The 17,672-nt window shown below is 42.3% G+C and overlaps 1 protein-coding gene across 2 annotated transcripts in view; it reads right to left on the bottom strand.

The window, feature by feature from the left end:
* The window catches only part of LOC127442285 (glutamate receptor ionotropic, NMDA 3B-like), a 67,934-nt gene that overhangs the window by 17,815 nt on the left and 32,447 nt on the right, over positions 1–17,672 (bottom strand). For both annotated transcript variants that reach the window (XM_051700188.1, XM_051700189.1), the window contains exons 3-6: positions 15,632–16,724; positions 14,959–15,104; positions 8,673–8,788; positions 5,870–6,021 (exon numbers count right to left, since the gene is read on the bottom strand). In XM_051700188.1, the coding sequence (XP_051556148.1) occupies positions 5,870–6,021; positions 8,673–8,788; positions 14,959–15,104; positions 15,632–16,724 (1,507 nt within the window). The remainder of the gene's footprint in view (positions 1–5,869; positions 6,022–8,672; positions 8,789–14,958; positions 15,105–15,631; positions 16,725–17,672) is intronic.

Raw genomic sequence — 17,672 nt, 5'->3', positions numbered from 1 at the left:
TGTGATCCACTCACTTATTAAATCAAGGTTAGACTATTGAAACTCTTTGTACATTGGTCTCCCCCAAACTATGTTATCCCACTTACAGCTAGTTCAAATGCGGAATTTAGGCTTTTAATAGGGTCAAGAATAGGGATCACATTTCCCCGGTTTTAGCATCTCTACAATGGCTTCCTGTGAAATTCAGGGTCGATTTTAAAATTCTGATTTATGTCTACAAGGCACTATCTGATCTCGTGCCCCAATATATCAGTGACCTTCTCCTCCCTTACTCCCCCAGCAGAGCGCACAGGTCTTCTGATCAACTTTTATTGAGGGTTCCTCGTTGTCGCTATAGGTTTAAGGGTTAACGTGCCTTCCCTATCTATCGCTCACTCGACGTTGTGTCGATGTAGTGACCCTAGGGGTCACTCTTGGGAGCCCAAAACACCTCTGGTCTTTGATAAAAGGCCAATGAAAATTGGCGAGTTGTATTTGCATGCCACTCCCCTGGACATACGGGTATAAAAGGAGCTGGTATGCAACCACTCATTCAGAGCCGAACGGTCATGCTCATTGAGCTGAATTCTCACGACTGTTCAGTCACCTCTGCTGGATCTGATGGCGCATTTCAGCGGCTTCTCCCTCCTCTGCACTGGTGCACTGCAGAGAACGCCCCTGGGCGCTTCGGCAGAAAAAAGAGAGTATATTTTTCTGAAAGAGTATATTTCTCTAAAAGAGTGTCACACACGGAACGTCTTTTTAAAGATGCGTCTTTTTTAAGATGCCTTTCCGAATGTGTGTTATTCCTGGTTGCGGTCGTTACCTCTCAACTTCAGACGGTCATGATTGCTGTCTTTCGTGTCTGGGCGCGACACACATGGAGGCAGCGTTCGTGGATGGTTCATGTTCTCACTGCGAGAACATGACCACGGCAACGTTGCGGTCGCGGCTTGCTTTCATAAGAAAGCAAGCCACCCCAGCGGCTCCCCGCCTCGGTCCCTCTACCTACAGGTTTGAGGCCAGCGCGGCTAGCACTGGGGGCGATTTGGGGACTCCAATGGGATCGTGTCCGCCTGGTATCCCCCCGCGGACCTCCCATTCCCCAGCACACTCGTCTGCCCCAATCGGGCTTCCGGATGAGTCCGCCGGCTCGTCTCACGGCGAGTTCGACCTCTTGTTCGGAGCCCGCAAAGCTGATGAGCTCTCGAGCGCAGCATTGGAGAGCGGGCTCGTCCAGCCAGATGCAGAAGCCTCAACTGGGCTCCCCCCTTCGGGGTCGACTGCCCAGTCACAGGCTGATGCAGAGGTGACGGACATGCTTTCCCGGGCGGCCGCGAGCGTCGGGCTAGAGTGGAACCCTCCACTCTCCCCTGAAACCTCGTGGCTCGATGATTCGCATCCTGGGCTCGCAGCGCCGCTCAAAGCAGCCACGCCACGCTCCAGTGCCTTTGTTCCCGGAAGTGCACGAGGAGCTGACAAAATCGTGGGAGGCACCTTTTACTGCCCAGTCCCGATTTCTCAGTTCCCCTGCCCTCACTATCCTTGATGGTGGGGCGGCCAGGGGCTATACGGCAATTCCCCCTGTGGATAAGGTGCTCGCGGTGCACCTATGCCCGCAGAGCACCACCACCTGGCGCGGACGCTCAAAGCTCCCGTCCAAGCCCTGTAGGTTCACGTCGTCCCTGACGGCCAAAGCCTACAGCGCTGCTGGACAAGCCGCCTCTGCCCTGCACGCCATGGCTCTCCTGCAGGTCTACCAAGCCAAGGCACTAAAAGAACTGCACGAGGGTAGTTCCGCCCCAGATTTGATGCAGGAACTGTGCTCGGCGACCGACCTCGCTCTCCGAGCGACGAAGGTCACGGCGCGGTCTCTCGGGCGGACAATGTACACATTAGTGGTCCAGGAGCGCCACCTGTGGCTCAACCTGGTCGAGATGGGTGAGGCCGAAAAGACACGGTTCATTGCTGCCCCCATCTCCCAGGCTGGCCTATTCAGCGACACCGTCGAGGACTTTGCCCAGCAGTTTTCGACGGTGAAGCAGCAGACGGAGGCTATCCGGCATATCCTGCCCCGGCGTGGTTCAAGATCCCGCACCCCATCTGCTCGTCGCCAAGGGCATCCCTCTGCGGTGACTGCACCGACTCCACTGCAACCCGCCCCTTCGGCCCGGCCCCGGCGTGGAGCCCACCGCAGGAAGCAGATGCCACCCGTCTCACGGCCGGCCACTAAGAACCCACGAAGGTCATCAAAGCGCCCCTGAGACAGGCGACCCAGGGTCGACGAAACCCACTGCACTGGAGCTGGTTGTATGACCACTCCATCCCCCGATGGAGGGCCGGGTGGAGAATCTTTTTTTGCCTTTTAATTTGAATTCGCCACATGCCCAAGTGGCTGCGGTACCCAACAGTACAGCAAAAGAGTGTTTTCCTCCTTCCCTGGGTCACATACCCAGTGTGCACGGTCGTCATCACGACCACCGTCCATGGGTTTTTCCTTGTAGGATTGGCGCTCCAGCGGCGGTCTCCCCGCCCCTGCGTGCCCAGCTGTGGCACACATCCGCCCCCGATGTGACAGTCTCCACGGGTTACAAGGACAGGCCTCTTCCTCCCCCGTCCCAGGCTGTTCCGGGGGTGGTCACAAGGAGCCAGGTAAGTGCTTCGATGTCCCTAGACTCAGCACGGCCATGACATGGTGTGGCACCTTGAGCTCCGCCCCGCCCCGAGGCCCCACCTGCTGGTACGTCCGACGACATTGTCCCTTTGGTCCCCCTTGCATGGAACTTGGATGCGTGGCTTGCACTTTCCAATCTGTCGCAATGGCTGGTCCAGACCGTCCGACTCGGCTACACGATTCAGTTCACCAGGCGTCCGCCCAGGTTCAGCGGTATCCACTTCACCTTGGTGAAGGAAGAAAACGCTGCTAACTTGCGCACAGAGATCACTACCCTCCTACGGAAGGGTGCGATAGAACCTGTCCCTCCGGCCGAGATGAAGAAGGGGTTTTACAGCCCCTACTTCATCGTACCGAAAAAAGGCGGTGGGTTGTGGCCAATCTTGGACCTGCGAGAACTGGACTGGGCTTTACACAGACTTCCGTTCAAGATGCTGATGCAAAAACACATTCTGGCGACTGTGCGGCATCAAGATTGGTTCGCGACGGTAGACCTGAAGGACGTGTACTTTCACGTCTCGATTCTACCACGACACAGTCCTTCATGCTGTTTGCATTCGAGGGTCATGGTATCAGTACAAGTTCCTCCCTTTCGGCCTGTCCTTATCCCCTCGTGTCTTCACGAAGGTCGCAGAGGCACCCTTGCCCCGTTAAGGGAATTGTGCATTCGCATTCTCAACTATCTCGACGATTGGCTAATCCTAGCTCACTCTCGGGACATGTTGTGTGCACACAGGGATTTGGTGTTCTCGCACCTCAGCCGATTAGGGCTTTGGGTCAACTGGGAAAAGAGAAAGCTCCTCCCGGTTAAGAGCATCTCTTTCCTCGGTTTAGAGTTGGACTCAGTCTCTTTGACAGTGTGCCTCACGAACGAGCATGCACAGTTGGTGCTGGCCTGTTTGAAGGCGTTCAAACAGAAAACAGCAGTTCCAATGAAACTCTTTCAGAGGCTCCTGGGGCATATGGCATCCTCAGTGGTGGCCACCCCACTTGGGTTGATGCATATGAGACCGCTTCAGCACTGGCTTCAGACTCGAGTCTCGAGATGGTCATGGCGGCGCGGGACACATCGCGTGGTCATCACGCCGGTCTGTCACCGTCTTTTCAGCCCTTGGACCGACCTCTCGTTTCTACGGGCAGGTGTTCCCCTAGAGCAGGTCTCCAGGTGCGTCGTGGTCATGACATACGCCTCCAAAACAGGCTGGGGCACTGTTTGCAACGAGCACGCAGCCGCTGGCTTATGGACAGGCCCGCAACTGCATTGGCACATCAACTGCCTCGAGTTGTTGGCAATTCTGCTCGCCCTGTGGAGGTTCCGGCCGTTGATCCAGGGCAAGCACGTGTTAGTTCGGACAGACAACATAGCAACGGTAGCATATGTCAACCGCCAAGGCGGTCTGCGCTCTCGTTGTATGTCACAACTCGCCCGCCGTCTCCTCCTCTGGAGTCAGCAGCACTTCAAGTCGCTGCGAGCCACTCACATCCCAGGCGACCTCAACACTACAGCATACGCGCTGTCATGACAGGTTACCCTCATGGGAGAGTGGAGACTCCACCCTCAGGTGGTCCAGCTGATTTGGAGTCGATTCGGACAGGCACAGGTAGACCTGTTCGCCTCCCAAGAATCCTCCCACTGCCCGCTCTGGTACGCCCTGACCAAGGCACCCCTCGGCATAGACGCGCTAGCACACAGCTGCAAATACCACTCGCCAATTTTCTTTGGCCTTTTATCAAAGACCAGAGGTGTTTCGGGCTCCCAAGAGGGACACCTAGTGTCACTACATCGACACAATGTCTCATTCCCTCCATCAGGGAACGGAGGTTACGCAAGTAACCAGGACGTTTTCTGTGATAGGTCCTAATCTATGGAATAGTCACCTTTCCATGTGAGGCCAGCTTCATCACTAGCCATTTTTAAAACTTCTTTTAAATTCATTTAAAACATATTTTTATTCTGAAGCTTTTGAATAGATCATTGAATAGTTTGAAATGGTTAAATACATGATGCTGTATTTAAATGTTTTTATTTATTTTATTATGTTTAATATTTAACTTTAAATCAATCTGTTTTTATATCACTGTCATTATTTATTTGTTTGATCCGTAAAGCACTTTGAGTCAACTTCTTTTGTTTTTAAATGTGCTTTATCAATAAAGGTTGACTTGGCTTGACTTGACATAACTTGACTATTTCAGTACTATTTAACAAAAACTTTTATATTCATATTTCTGCATCATTACCACAAGGTGCACTCATTTGCGACGCAAAGGTTTTCAGGCCTTATTTTGTTATTTTATGTAACATAAATGCAAAAGTAATGGTGTTTTGTGAAAAGATTAGATTGTAAGCCTTCAAATGGTACCTCATATGACTTACTTCTGTATCCAGGGACTTCTACATTTTAGGCATAAACTTACAATACATGGGGTTAAGGATCTATTTCTACTTGATCTAACCTTTAAAAACCTACTTGATCTAACATTTAATTAAAATTTTTGTTGGTGTAGCCTAATGTAATCAGGTTGATTTAGTCATATTAAATAATATTTTTTACTTGAATTAAGCCTGTTAATTTAGATGTTACCACATGAAGCACAATTTTTTGTTTACCTGACACAACATTTTCAAAGTGTGTGATATACCAAATGTGACTGACAGCATTTGGAATAATAATAATAATAATAATAATAATAATAATAATAATAATAAAAACACCACCGTACAAGTAATGCTCATAAATAGAGATGCAGTTGGTTTAAGTTGGCTCTAGCCTATTGCTATTGGTAAATATTGTAAAAAATAGAGTTCTGAGCTTGGTCAATTATTTTTGTTAAGTAATTCCACAGTTTAATACTGCTCTATAAAGCCTCAATGCAGTAACTCCGCCAACACTGAAAATGAAATAAAATTGTCCAGCCAAATATGGATTATAAAATAGTCTCACTTAGTTTTCATTTAATTCAAAGTTTAGCTAAACTCATTTGTCATAGGACAGATCATAGTTCAAGAGACTTGATTTTTCATTACTCAATTTTGACAAAAATGTGTAGTTACAACTTTTACTCTTCTGGGCAGAGCAACATTGCAGACATCAAATTAAATAAAAAAAATGGATTTGAGTACACATTTTGCCATTGATAAGTGACCCACTCTTGAAAAGCACCAGCCATCACTGCTACACACTCAAATGGAAACAATTACTTTTTAAGGCTCACCTCTGTCACAGCAAAGACCCTCTTTCCACAGGGAACCACTTTATACCACTTGTCGTGGAGCATGTCCATGTAGCCGTCAGACTTGTAGCGGCTGACATATTCAGAAATGTTTCGGGTAAGAGGAGAGTTCTGGGGTAGCCCTATCCCATAACCTGAAAGCACAAGGAGAATCAGAGGTCAGTCAGTGGAGGAGAATATAAAAACAACAACTTCACATCTTGGCGGCCCTCGATTGGTATACAAAAGGGTACACGGAAAGCTCACTGCACACTGAAGGGGTTTTGCAAAATCACACTGTGGGGTTTTGTTTGTGCTGATTGTAATGATAGCACTATTACTGATATGTCACAGAGCCTTGGGACAAAAAAGCATGAATTTTTGGCACTCTCTGCCAATGCACTATAGACAGCAAATCTGTCATTGTGCCGTCTCTGGAGCCAGGCAACCGGAAAGATACGAGCACAACTCTGACATCCACAAATTTCATCAAAGTCCTTGCCTCACAGCAAACCCAAACATCAGTCCTGGCAAGCGATCCCTCCCCTCCAGCACAACACCCCTTGCATCCTAATAAACATCTGTACTCTCATACCAAGTTTCGCCAATGTATTTTACACAGCTCTCTGCAACTAACAAATGTGTGCTTTGTAAGTCTGGGGCCACTGCCTGGCCAGTGGAACATCCTTAAAGGAGTGGATCTAGGCAGTCATAAAACTAAAGCCTGGTCCACACTGTACGAATTTGCCCATGATTTTGCTGTCTGAGAAAAATTTCGGGAATCATGAAATATTTATTTAATCCTAGGACAAAATCTGCAGTTTTTGATCACTTAGGGCGACATGCTCACTGACAGCCGATTGATTGCCTTGAAGATGAATCTATGCCTCCGAAGTTCTGAAAGTGTCATACATTTTGGATCACAGTCCTGGAGTATGACTGCTCTTATGACGGCCATCTAATGAAGATAAAATAGGAGCATAGCAATTGATGACCTAGGTGTGTGTGAGAGATAGAGAGCAGGAAACGTTCAGTTAAAATAATGCAAGCTTGCACATATGCAAAACTGTATAAAATTATTTTGAATTTTTATCATAACTTAAAAATGTGTTAATAATTATGTTCATTTGTACGTCTATTTATGTTTCTGTGACAGCTGAAGGGCATGTGCTCCCTAATGAGTCATTGTTAAGAAGTAACAAGCAAGTGATTTGCGTGTGACAATAAACAAGGACAAAAATATAGACATCATTTTGAATTTGTTGAGCGAAAAAACAAAAACGTTCTGTGAAGTGTTTTTAGAAAGTAACTTAAAAATTTTAGTAATCTGATTTCTTTATATTAAGTAATCAGTAAAGTCAGTAATCTGATTACAGTTTGAGAAGTAATTAGTAATTTGTAGTGGATTACTTTAAAAAACAAATTTAATACATTTTATATTTTTTTACATTTCCTATAGTCAGTTTCACCCTGACAAAAATGGCATATAATTTAAGTCAACAAAAATATTATTTTTTTGTTTACAATAGTGTGCAAATCAATTCTTTCTAGATTTTTCTTTCTTTAAAAAATAAATAAGTATAAAACAGTGTTTGTGCATTGTTAATATCTAGCAATATTATTTTTTTCTTGTCATATTTTCATCAACAGCATGTTTTTATCAAAACATTTAATTGATCATTGTCATGATGCATCTTTTTCTTCATTATCGTTGACAAAATAAAAAAAAAAACTTTAATCAACGAATTTTGTCAGTAATTTTGTTGACAAGATTAACTCGGTTAGCATCCCATTTACATTATGATTATACAAAGAAAATAATATTGAGTGTGCTCTGAAGAATTAGCAATCCATTACCTCTTTTGCCCAGCCACAACTGACTCCATACTCTCATATTTCAGATTTTTTGACATTATTAATGCAAGGGCTTGCTTGGATTTGTGCGGTATCACTTAAAAAAAAAATTTCTGTGACTAAAAATGGCCAGTTAATGCTGTCAGTCATAACCAAGTCTTAGCTAAGATGCATATCGCACAATATGCCATAAACCACGTTTGATGTTACACAGTCTGTCTTGGCTTTAACACAAGATCTCACTGAAATCACACTGTGAAATCTTGACAAGCAACAATCATAAAGGACAGAAAGAAAATAGCAGTGTGCACCCAGCTTAAAACAATTAGGGATTTTCCAGCTGTGTTAACAGGACAGAGCCCATTCTGAAGTGAAGCTTTCTCCTGAGTTGTGTTCTCTCTTTTTAAGAATGTATTATCATAACATTTACAAGGATATTTGCTTTTAAAACTAATGAATTTAACTGATGCCTGACTCCAGCTTTATGTCTGCTTACAGTCATTATGCAACATACTGTTTACAGGGCTTTCATTTAGCCCTGTTTAGGGCCAGCAGACATGTACACGATGGTTCAGTCTTGATCAGCCGTCTAATAAAAAGCTGGCTCAAAGAAATTAGTAAAGGTTTGGCAGACTGCAGAGTAAATTCCTATGCACAGCAGCAGATAACATCCGGATGAAAGGTGTGGACAGGGCTGGGTGACTGCCATAAAACCCATCTTCACACTGTAATAGCTTTTGCTTATGAAATGACATGTCAAACTTGGCTTCTGAATATGTGGAATATTTAGCACAACCTTGTGTCCTTTCAAGGAAGAATTTCAAGGCTTTTGTAAGCTTATGTAATTCAATGTAGCGTGACCAAAGGTGCCCGGCTCACAGATGCAATCCTGTTAAAACGGCTGCAAAGCAACTCTTTAAAGCAATATGACCAGGGGCACAGGGGTTATTACCTTCAATAGCAAATGGTTTTCCTATAGTCAGGAGTTTGCAATCTGCATCTATGGACACCTCGTAATCCAGCAGAGCCTTGTCCATGATGAAGGCATCTAGCTGAGGGGGATCTGTCCTTGAACACACAGAAGAATATAATCAGAGTGAAGCAAAACAGATGTCTTCATCCAAACATAAGATAATTAAAATTCTCTTGTAATTGGGAATTGGTTGATTGAAAGTTGATTGAAAAAAAGCACAATGGAAAGTAACAACAATGCACAATGAATCAAATTGGAAAAACTCAGCATGGATTACATCACCCTGAAAAGAAAGGGAAAAAAACAATAATAATAATAATAATAATAATAATAATAATAATTGGCAAATCTGGGGGGAATTCACTAAGAATGAAATGGTGTGACGCTGACTGTGTGGTTTATTTGCATGCACTGTGTTGTTTTAGTACCCAATTTACTAAAGCATTAACGCAAATCAGATAAAGGCACAAACATGGCCAAAAATGTTTTGCTGAAACCAATCTGCAACATGCAATTTCAAATCTTGTAGATCAGTTCTGAGTGCTAGAATCTATAAGAAGCCTAATTGACATAAAAGGAGGCAAAGAATCTATCAAGACTCAAAGGGGTCATGAAATGGAGAATAAAATTTACCTTGATATATATATACATAATTTCAGAACTCAAATCTTCCTCCACAGTCTGAAAAGAGCATTTATAGTTACCATCCTGCTGAAACATCTCCTTTTGAAATCTGTGTGTTCGTGACATCACAAGACATTGCTCATTTGCATTTACACATCCCATAACATGCGTCACCGCACCCTTGGCCCCACCCACTGCCGCTCAGTTCGAGAGACAGAGAGAGAGCAGGACAGACAGACTGTTCCTGAACACCAAAGGGGACCCATCTGGACTATTTTGAATTATTTTTTAATATAAATATGCACTAGACAGACGTCTTTGACCATTGTCATGTATTTTGCGGCACTTTTAAAAGACGCGGTGTCAAGTTACAACTCAGAACAGGAGACGCCATTTTCTTTCATTCAGCTGCTCTGCCTCTTGCTATTTTGAGCACAAACTCATCCTGAACGTGTTATTTCACACATCTGTGCTATTTTTAATTGTTGGTGTATGTAAACACGCACTAGATGGACGTCTTTGGTCGTTTCTATGTGTTTCCGGCGATGTGCACCTCATTGCACCTATGTTTGTGCATCATTTCACTGTGCTTTGGACTATGTATGTGAGTTTTATCCTGCTCATAACATCGTGGATTGTTGTGAACCAGTAATAATACAATTCAAGCTTTGCAAAGGAACTCTTATTGAAGGATGGGGAAGTTAAAAACAATATTGGACCCAATCACAAAACTGTGAGTAAACATTCATGTTTCATTCATGAATATTTCAAATGTCATGGCTGTTTGATATTTTATGGTGCTGATGTGATTGAGTGAACAGTTTAATATATTCGGATGCAATGTGTTGTGTTATGTGTAAACCCTGAAATTTAGTTTTATAATGTTGTGGAGCTTTGTTCATTCTCTTCCAATTGAGTTTCAAATATGGCCTTATTTGAGTGGGTGCACGATGTTAGCCAATCATAACAGTGGGCGTTTCCACTGAAGTTTAAAGGAGACGCTTATGCCAAAACCGAGCTTTTCAGTCAGAGGGCCAGAGACAGGGTCGAAAATAATCATATATTACTAAATTATGACTTCTGTCATAGCGCTAATGAACGTGCAACTGGCATCAAGACTTTCACTACAAAATAACTTACATTTTGGGTTGCTTGCTCATCAACTGACCTCATCTTACCTCGAGTGTGACAGAAAAATGATAAAGTGCAGAGTTCAGGGAATTTTTGAAGGATGAAACTAGCACAGTTGTAGGAGCCATACATATTATTTTTATTTAATAACATATTATTTGTTAATTTCAATTATGTTATCAAAACAAATCCATTTCAGTTTATTATATGAGTAATATTGTTAATGGTTTAAGTGTGTGTTTATATTCTGTGAGTTTGTGCCCTCTATAGGTATGGAGGGAAAGGAGGTTTAAAAGGGTGTATGCCACCCCTGGCAGTTGGGGGTGCTGGTGCAAGAGCAAACAGTCATTTGACCATGCACATGGTGCTCACTGCTCATTGTGTTACAAGCCTTCAAACTGCTCAAAAGTTAACTGTTTGATTTATTTTCTTTCAATAAATTCAAGCATCATTTTCAATCTTCCATCTGCCTCTGGATCTATTTTTGCACGTGTCAGGACATCATTGCATCAAAATCTCCATTGTGGATTTAAATCAAGGGACAGTACTAGGAACATTTGGAAAACTTAACCTTGTTTTTACCACTACAACTGTTATGCAATGTTTTTGAGCATAAAATCTGCCTGGATGCTTGTCAAAAAAAGCCTGCCCCCAAGGATTCAGAACTATAGCTTCTCAACTGTAAAAATGCTGACCATGTAAGGTGTCTCTTATGAATCAAGTGGGGAGAATTTGAAATGGGAGAAAAGGCAGCGTCAGTCATGAAAGGCAGTACAAAGAAAAATACTCGAGCTTTACTCTGTATCTTTTAGTGTGTATGTGTGCATGTAAGTGTGTGCTTGAGTTATCTGTTTTCTCTGAAGAAAACCTTTGGCTTCATTCAGCAAGTTTAGAGGATTTTACTTGAGAGGGACTGCCTCTGCTTACTTCTAAGCTTGGGGTCCGCAGCAGTCCCTGTTCTTTCAGGGATGAATGGAAACAGAGAAAACAGAGAAAAAAACTGGAGAGCAGTCACTTGTTGTTATCGACTCTTCCTGTGCACTCTGTATGTGTAAAAAAGGGAGCTAGATGATGCGCATAATTCCTTTTGAAAGAGGAATGATTTTAACAGCGCACGAGGAGAAGACTGCACAGCAATGTCAACAGCTCATGAGGTTGTGAGAACTGATATGTTGTCCTTGTACTGTGACTGTTTTTCTGACCACCTTTATCTGGATCAAGATTCTGAAATTCAGGGATTAATTCACTGCAGTAACAGTAACGCTAAAAGTGCGGCACTTTTGCACATGGTATTATAGTGCAAATCCCAGAGCCCTTAATGAAGTTTAAATACAGACACATTTTCTGAAATAGCGCTGCTCACTAAATATTTTTTACTTTATTATTTTTCTTGAAGTTCACCTATAATGTTAGTAAAGGTTTTTGCATAAAAAACAGTCATAATAAAGTGTTAAATTAAAAAATTTTCACCCTGCCTCTGGCCCTCTGTCTGAAACACTTGGTTTTGTGTGCTGTCCCCTTTAAGACTATATACATCACAGTGTTATGATTGGCTAACATCTTTAAAGTCGTCACTCGTGGAACTGTTTTTTCCAAGCATAAAACTCTGCGTTGGAGTCCTGATCATGGTTTATTTTGCGATTAAAAACAGCTGACTATACAATTCCTTACATATCAAACAAACACAGACAGAAACAGCAGTATTAAACTGGTTAATCATAAGCATTACTGTCATGTCCAGCATAGTTGGTACTTCTCCATCTTTCAACATAAGTTTCTTTGAAAAGTCTAAATCATAATGGTTTACAAAACATATAATCCCACATTGATCGATCAGAAACTTTGTTAAAAAATAAACTTCACCCACTATTTCCAAATGTTGTCATACTTCAGAAGGCTATGCAAAGACACTAAATTTCCACAGCCAGAAACAGCACAATGTTTTCAAATCTTCCACGACATTGAAATCACTTTGTTAGTTAAATAACAACTACAGCAATTGTCCCTCTGGGTGTATAGCAATGGCTGTACCTGTCCACCTCTCATTATTCACTCTGACTGTGCACCAGTGGGCAAGCCAAAGAGGCGATGTTTTAAAAGGAGGCATTGATCTCTTGATGTGGAGATGGTCATGCATTATTGAAGGCCCCCAAGTTGACGTAGGGAAGTTGCGGAACTGGAGAACGAGCTTGGTGAGCTTTTTTCAGCTTGGTGTCAATAAATGCTCTTTTTGGACTGGGGAGGAAGTTTTCAGTTCTGAAACTTACAGTATTTTTGTTATAGTACAATAAACTCTTATTTGTCAAAAGATCCAGGAAAATGTAATTCATCATGACATGACCCCTTTAAAGGGATAGTTCACCCAAAAATGATTTACTCACATTCATACTGTTTCAAACTTGTATGACTTAATTTCTTTTGCGGAACACAAACAAAGATATTTTGTAGGATGTTACAGTATGTATTTTTGTCCATGCAATGTAAGTCAATGGGGTCCATATCAATGATAAACACTAGAAAATGAAATTAATGTATAATAAAACTGAAACTGATTTCCTGGCAACCACGTGCAGCTTCAAAGCATCATCATTTTTTAGCCTGCACTGTGTTTCAATCGGGCCAGATGTCAAAATGTATAGTGAATAAGGACTTACATTTTGGTCTGTCTCTCACCCAAAGCAATTGTATAGCTTTAGCAGAAATTGATTAAACAAATTGAGTCATATTGATTACTTTTATGCTGCCTGTGTGTCCTTTTTGGACCACATCATATATCCTTCAAAATATCTTTATTTGTGTTCCGCTGAAGAAAGAAAGTCATATGAGTTTGAGATAGCATTAGGGTGAGTAAATGATGAAAGAATTATTATTTTGGTGTAAACTATTCCTTTAAATTAAGTCATTGCCATTCTTTTCAGTGCAAACACGCCTCCTTTCTATATAAATTAGGCTTATTATATTTCACTTTATTCTCAAATAATTGCCTGCTAAAATTAACACTGCGCTATACACCTTCACCCTCGTACACACATGCAGTGACTTCCAGCGACAAAGTAACCCAATCTTCCAGTGACCTCTTGTGACTAAATGTAGGTGTGTCCAGCGACTTGAGAAAGTTGGCAAAAATTTAACTTTATGCAAATGAGGAGTGACTTTTGGGGCAATAGGAGTGAAGAGGGTGTCAGTGGAGCTCACGTCACTCGTCTCCTGTGAGATATTGGAGTCGAGTTAAAGTTAAAGTTTTTGTGAGCAGTTTCACTGTATATGATTCGGCTGCAACAACATACATGGATATAATAAAGGATTATGAGTGGAAAGTAAATTATCATCAGTCTGAGCGGGTTTGATTCCTACATAGATAGATTCAGTCTTCTTGTTTATGATAAGATGCATTGAGCACTGCTGCAGTTTAAATAAAACACTCTCCCCTGCACAATTTTCATTTTTGGTGACAAGAAAGCTGATTCCTTGCTATCTTAGTTTTACTGGCAACATGTCCCATTATTGATTGGTCAGACATGCAGTCCACCAATAACGTTAGCGTGACAGCAGTAGGAACGCACTGTAGTGACTTCACAGTAATGGAACGAGTTGCGGCATATTTAGTTTATATTTAGTTCCATAGACAGGAATGAAAACAAGGCTGTGAGGAATAGAACTACAGTCTGTACAATGGCACACACTGTATAAAGCTTTATACATGTCCTAGATTACATTACATTTTCTCAACTCGTATTTTCTTTAGTTTTTTTTCTTTTTTAGTTTTTTTTTGTCTACTGAACATTTCTTGGAAAGATGTTTTTACAATGTTTAGTCATCTATACCAAATTAATCAACAGAACAAGCCATTGAGGAAAATTTAAGTTTATCCCCCACAGTCACTATTTGTTCCCTTCAAAAATGTATACTCTATATAAGGTTCATTACTGCCCATGGAAAGCAGGAGGTAAATACAATTGAATAAAAAAAGGGATTCAAAAAGGGCTATACAAAAATCCACAGTAATTCAACAGCATTGTCAACAGCTCTTGAAGTTGTAAGAACTAACATGATGCCCTCATATTGTGCTTTTCTTACCCCCTTTAATAGGATCATGATTAAAAAATTCTGCCTTTGGACTCTTTGTTTTTGTCAGCCTGTGTGTATCTCCTGCAGCACTGTGCAATTACTGAGCACTATTCCCTTTTAGCTCTTTTTAAGTTGCTTAGCTCCTATCAAACTCTTATTTATTTTATGTGAACTGGGGCCCGTGCTCAATACCATTTGATTTTATCATGTTAAAAATATATAAATGTGTGATTTTAATATTATAGCCAATCTCATGTACTCTGTATTGCAAGTGTATTTACTGCAAGTGAAGAAGGCCACTCAGAAATTCAGTTTGATCATTTTATTAGATCTACCTCCCTTTCACTAATTTCTTTGCCATAACCTGAACTTTTCACCATCAGTACTGTATGTTCAAGTGCCTGTTATCTCTTTGGTTGCTCTCCTGGGTTTAAAAACTTACTTGAGTGTAGAAACTCCATCTGGAGTTGTGGGCTTGTTGAAGCGCTTCATGTACTCGTGCATCTCAGGGAAGCTCTTCTTTACGTAGTCTTCAGCACTGCTCTCTCGAACTGTGCCGAAGCGAAACCCCAGAGATGGGTGATGGAGCTTGAAAAGACGAATGAAACAGGAATTGATGAAAATGTTTGAGAACAGACTCTGATACACACTTGGCAATATTAAAGCACAGTATAAGGTGGGGTGGGCGATATAAGGAAACATTTATATTGTAATATTCTTATGGTTTTTGGTCAATAAGAATACACACACACACTCACAAATTTGTATGCAAAAGTGAAAAGCTAATGAAATAATAATGACAGTTCTTTGAACTTTTGAAAAGTTATTAACAGTAACTTTATCAATAAATAACTCATTACTAAAAAACTAAGAAAATACACTTAATTCAACATATATGCCCTGAAAACAAGTCTTATAACCTTACACAGTTTTTTCAAGTAAAGTTGTCTTGTTTTAAGAATATTTACATATTTGTACTGGAAAACAATGCTAAACTACAGATTAAGAAAATAATTTTTGCAGTGAGCTACACTATATTGCCCACCCACCCAGGTTATAGCACTTAAGAAAAACAAGACCTCTACAGCAATTTAGTATGAAATGCAGTGCTCTACCTTGATATCGTGAATCCCTGAGACCTCCTCAAAGGTCTTCTCCCCCACCATGACAGCTGCTAGGTTGGCTGTGTAACTGGACAAAACCAAGAGGCAAAAAATGGCCCAAAGATTCATGAGGAACCGGCCTGTCCAACACTTTGGAGTTTTACTGGCGACAGTACGGCCAAACAGAATTGCGTAACAGAGATTCAGGGCAGACGAGTAAGAGAAGACCCTGATGCGGTTACGTCCATGTGGTGTCATGCCAAATGGACTGTTCCACTCGTACAGGGTGATGAAAAGTGCTGTGATATGCAGTGCCACAAAGATGCCCACCCACATGGACCAGTGAAGGGGCCACATGAAGGCACCAATAGGTGCAGCTGTGTCCTTGCTGCGCACAAGGATCCCCAGACTGGTTGAGAAGAAGGGGCTTGTGAAGTCTATCACTCTACTACGAGCTGAGTTGATGCTAAAACTGGTGACGGCCATATCAGCCATACCACTGAGAAGGTCACCCACCAGCCCAGTCCATCTTCTTCCTTTCCATGCCCCGTACTTCCCATCACCCACGATATAAAGATCAAACTCAAAGTTCATGTCCTCTGCTAACTTCTCTAGCAGGTCGATGCAATATCCATAGCAGCATTTACGGATGTCCGTTGGCAGTGAGCTGCTGTTGGTTTGCTCCAGCTCTCTGAACAGCTGGTTGAGGACTTCAGAGCTGTTGGTTTGAGGGTCAAGGCACAGCTGGCCTGCTGGACAGTGGCCCTCATCATCCACCTCCCGTGTGAAAACAAACGGGTGCTCGACCAAGGTCACCACCCGCAATCTGCTGCCTGCAACTGGGAGTCCTGCTTGCCAGCGGCCACCTAGCCTGATCCCTGGGCCCTCCTCCCAGTGGCGCTTGGTCATGCCTGGCCACAGGCCCTGTTCCTCCACTTCCAACTGGCCCGACTGCCAACTCGCCACGGTCACCCAACTAGGCTGGCCTAGAGGGTCCCGCTGTAGACTCCAGATGTGGAAACGTTGGGAGGTAAGCACCCTGGAGAGGGAGTGCTGTACTTGCACTAGGCCTGTCAACCCCGTGAATGAAGTGTTTGACAAAAACCTATGAACAGCAAGGACATGAGCATCGTGAGGGGAATAAATATGCTTCCAGCAAAAGCATAGACAGTGATGAGATGACAAGGAAAAAGTGTCTGAATCTCTAGCTAACTGAATCCTACACAATAGCCAGAGGAGGTGAGCCTTAAAAACTAGTGTAAGGAATAAATGTCACACTCCAAAAAATATTTCAGTCCATTTCAGTTGTGTAAATAATTATTTCTTACTTATTAAACATCACCTGATTTTCACAGGTACCGGGAAATTGTTTTTTAAACTAACATTCCAAAAGATTTTATCTTAAATTCTGACACAAGCAATTTTTTTTAACAGTTAGAAAAAGGAATCAGCGAACAGAAGGAAATATAGATCACTCTTGAAGCACCTTAAAATTCAGAGCCTTTCTTCAAAAGACACAAGGATGGAATGGTAGGATTATGACCCAAGCAATCATCCAAAGGCTGATACGCAAAATCTTTAGCCTCACCTGAAAGCAATATCTGACCTTTGACAGTCAATGTCCATAACTATCAGGCTGCCACAACCTTAGTGGTGTTAACTATCATTGAAATGTAAGAACCAAATAAATAAGTAAAGCATTGTTTATAGATGAATAACCCTCCATGTAGCTCTAGATATTATATTCTTGGGTTGCTCAGCATAGATCACTTAATTGTCATTCCTTGCATACTCTTGCCTAACCACACTGCTTTTATGGCTGAATATATGCCATGAATTAGTTAGATGATCGATTTTCATCAATAAATCAGCTGAGGATGTAGAAAAGTCAAAGGGCTAGTGGATGATGTCTGGGTCACAGAGAGAGGATGAAAAATCCCCAGCGGAAGTGGCTTGTAATGTGTGGCTAAATGAGACCATAAATGATATGCACTCTGTGCGACCATAACTGCATACTTCCATTAAAACAGAGCAGAACAGAGAAAATAAAAGG

This window comes from Myxocyprinus asiaticus, chromosome 6 (genome assembly GCF_019703515.2).
Source record: "Myxocyprinus asiaticus isolate MX2 ecotype Aquarium Trade chromosome 6, UBuf_Myxa_2, whole genome shotgun sequence".
Lineage (NCBI taxonomy): Eukaryota > Metazoa > Chordata > Actinopteri > Cypriniformes > Catostomidae > Myxocyprinus > Myxocyprinus asiaticus.
The sequence above is the reverse complement of the archived record's forward strand: the minus strand, read 5'-3'. Positions and strand labels throughout refer to the sequence as shown.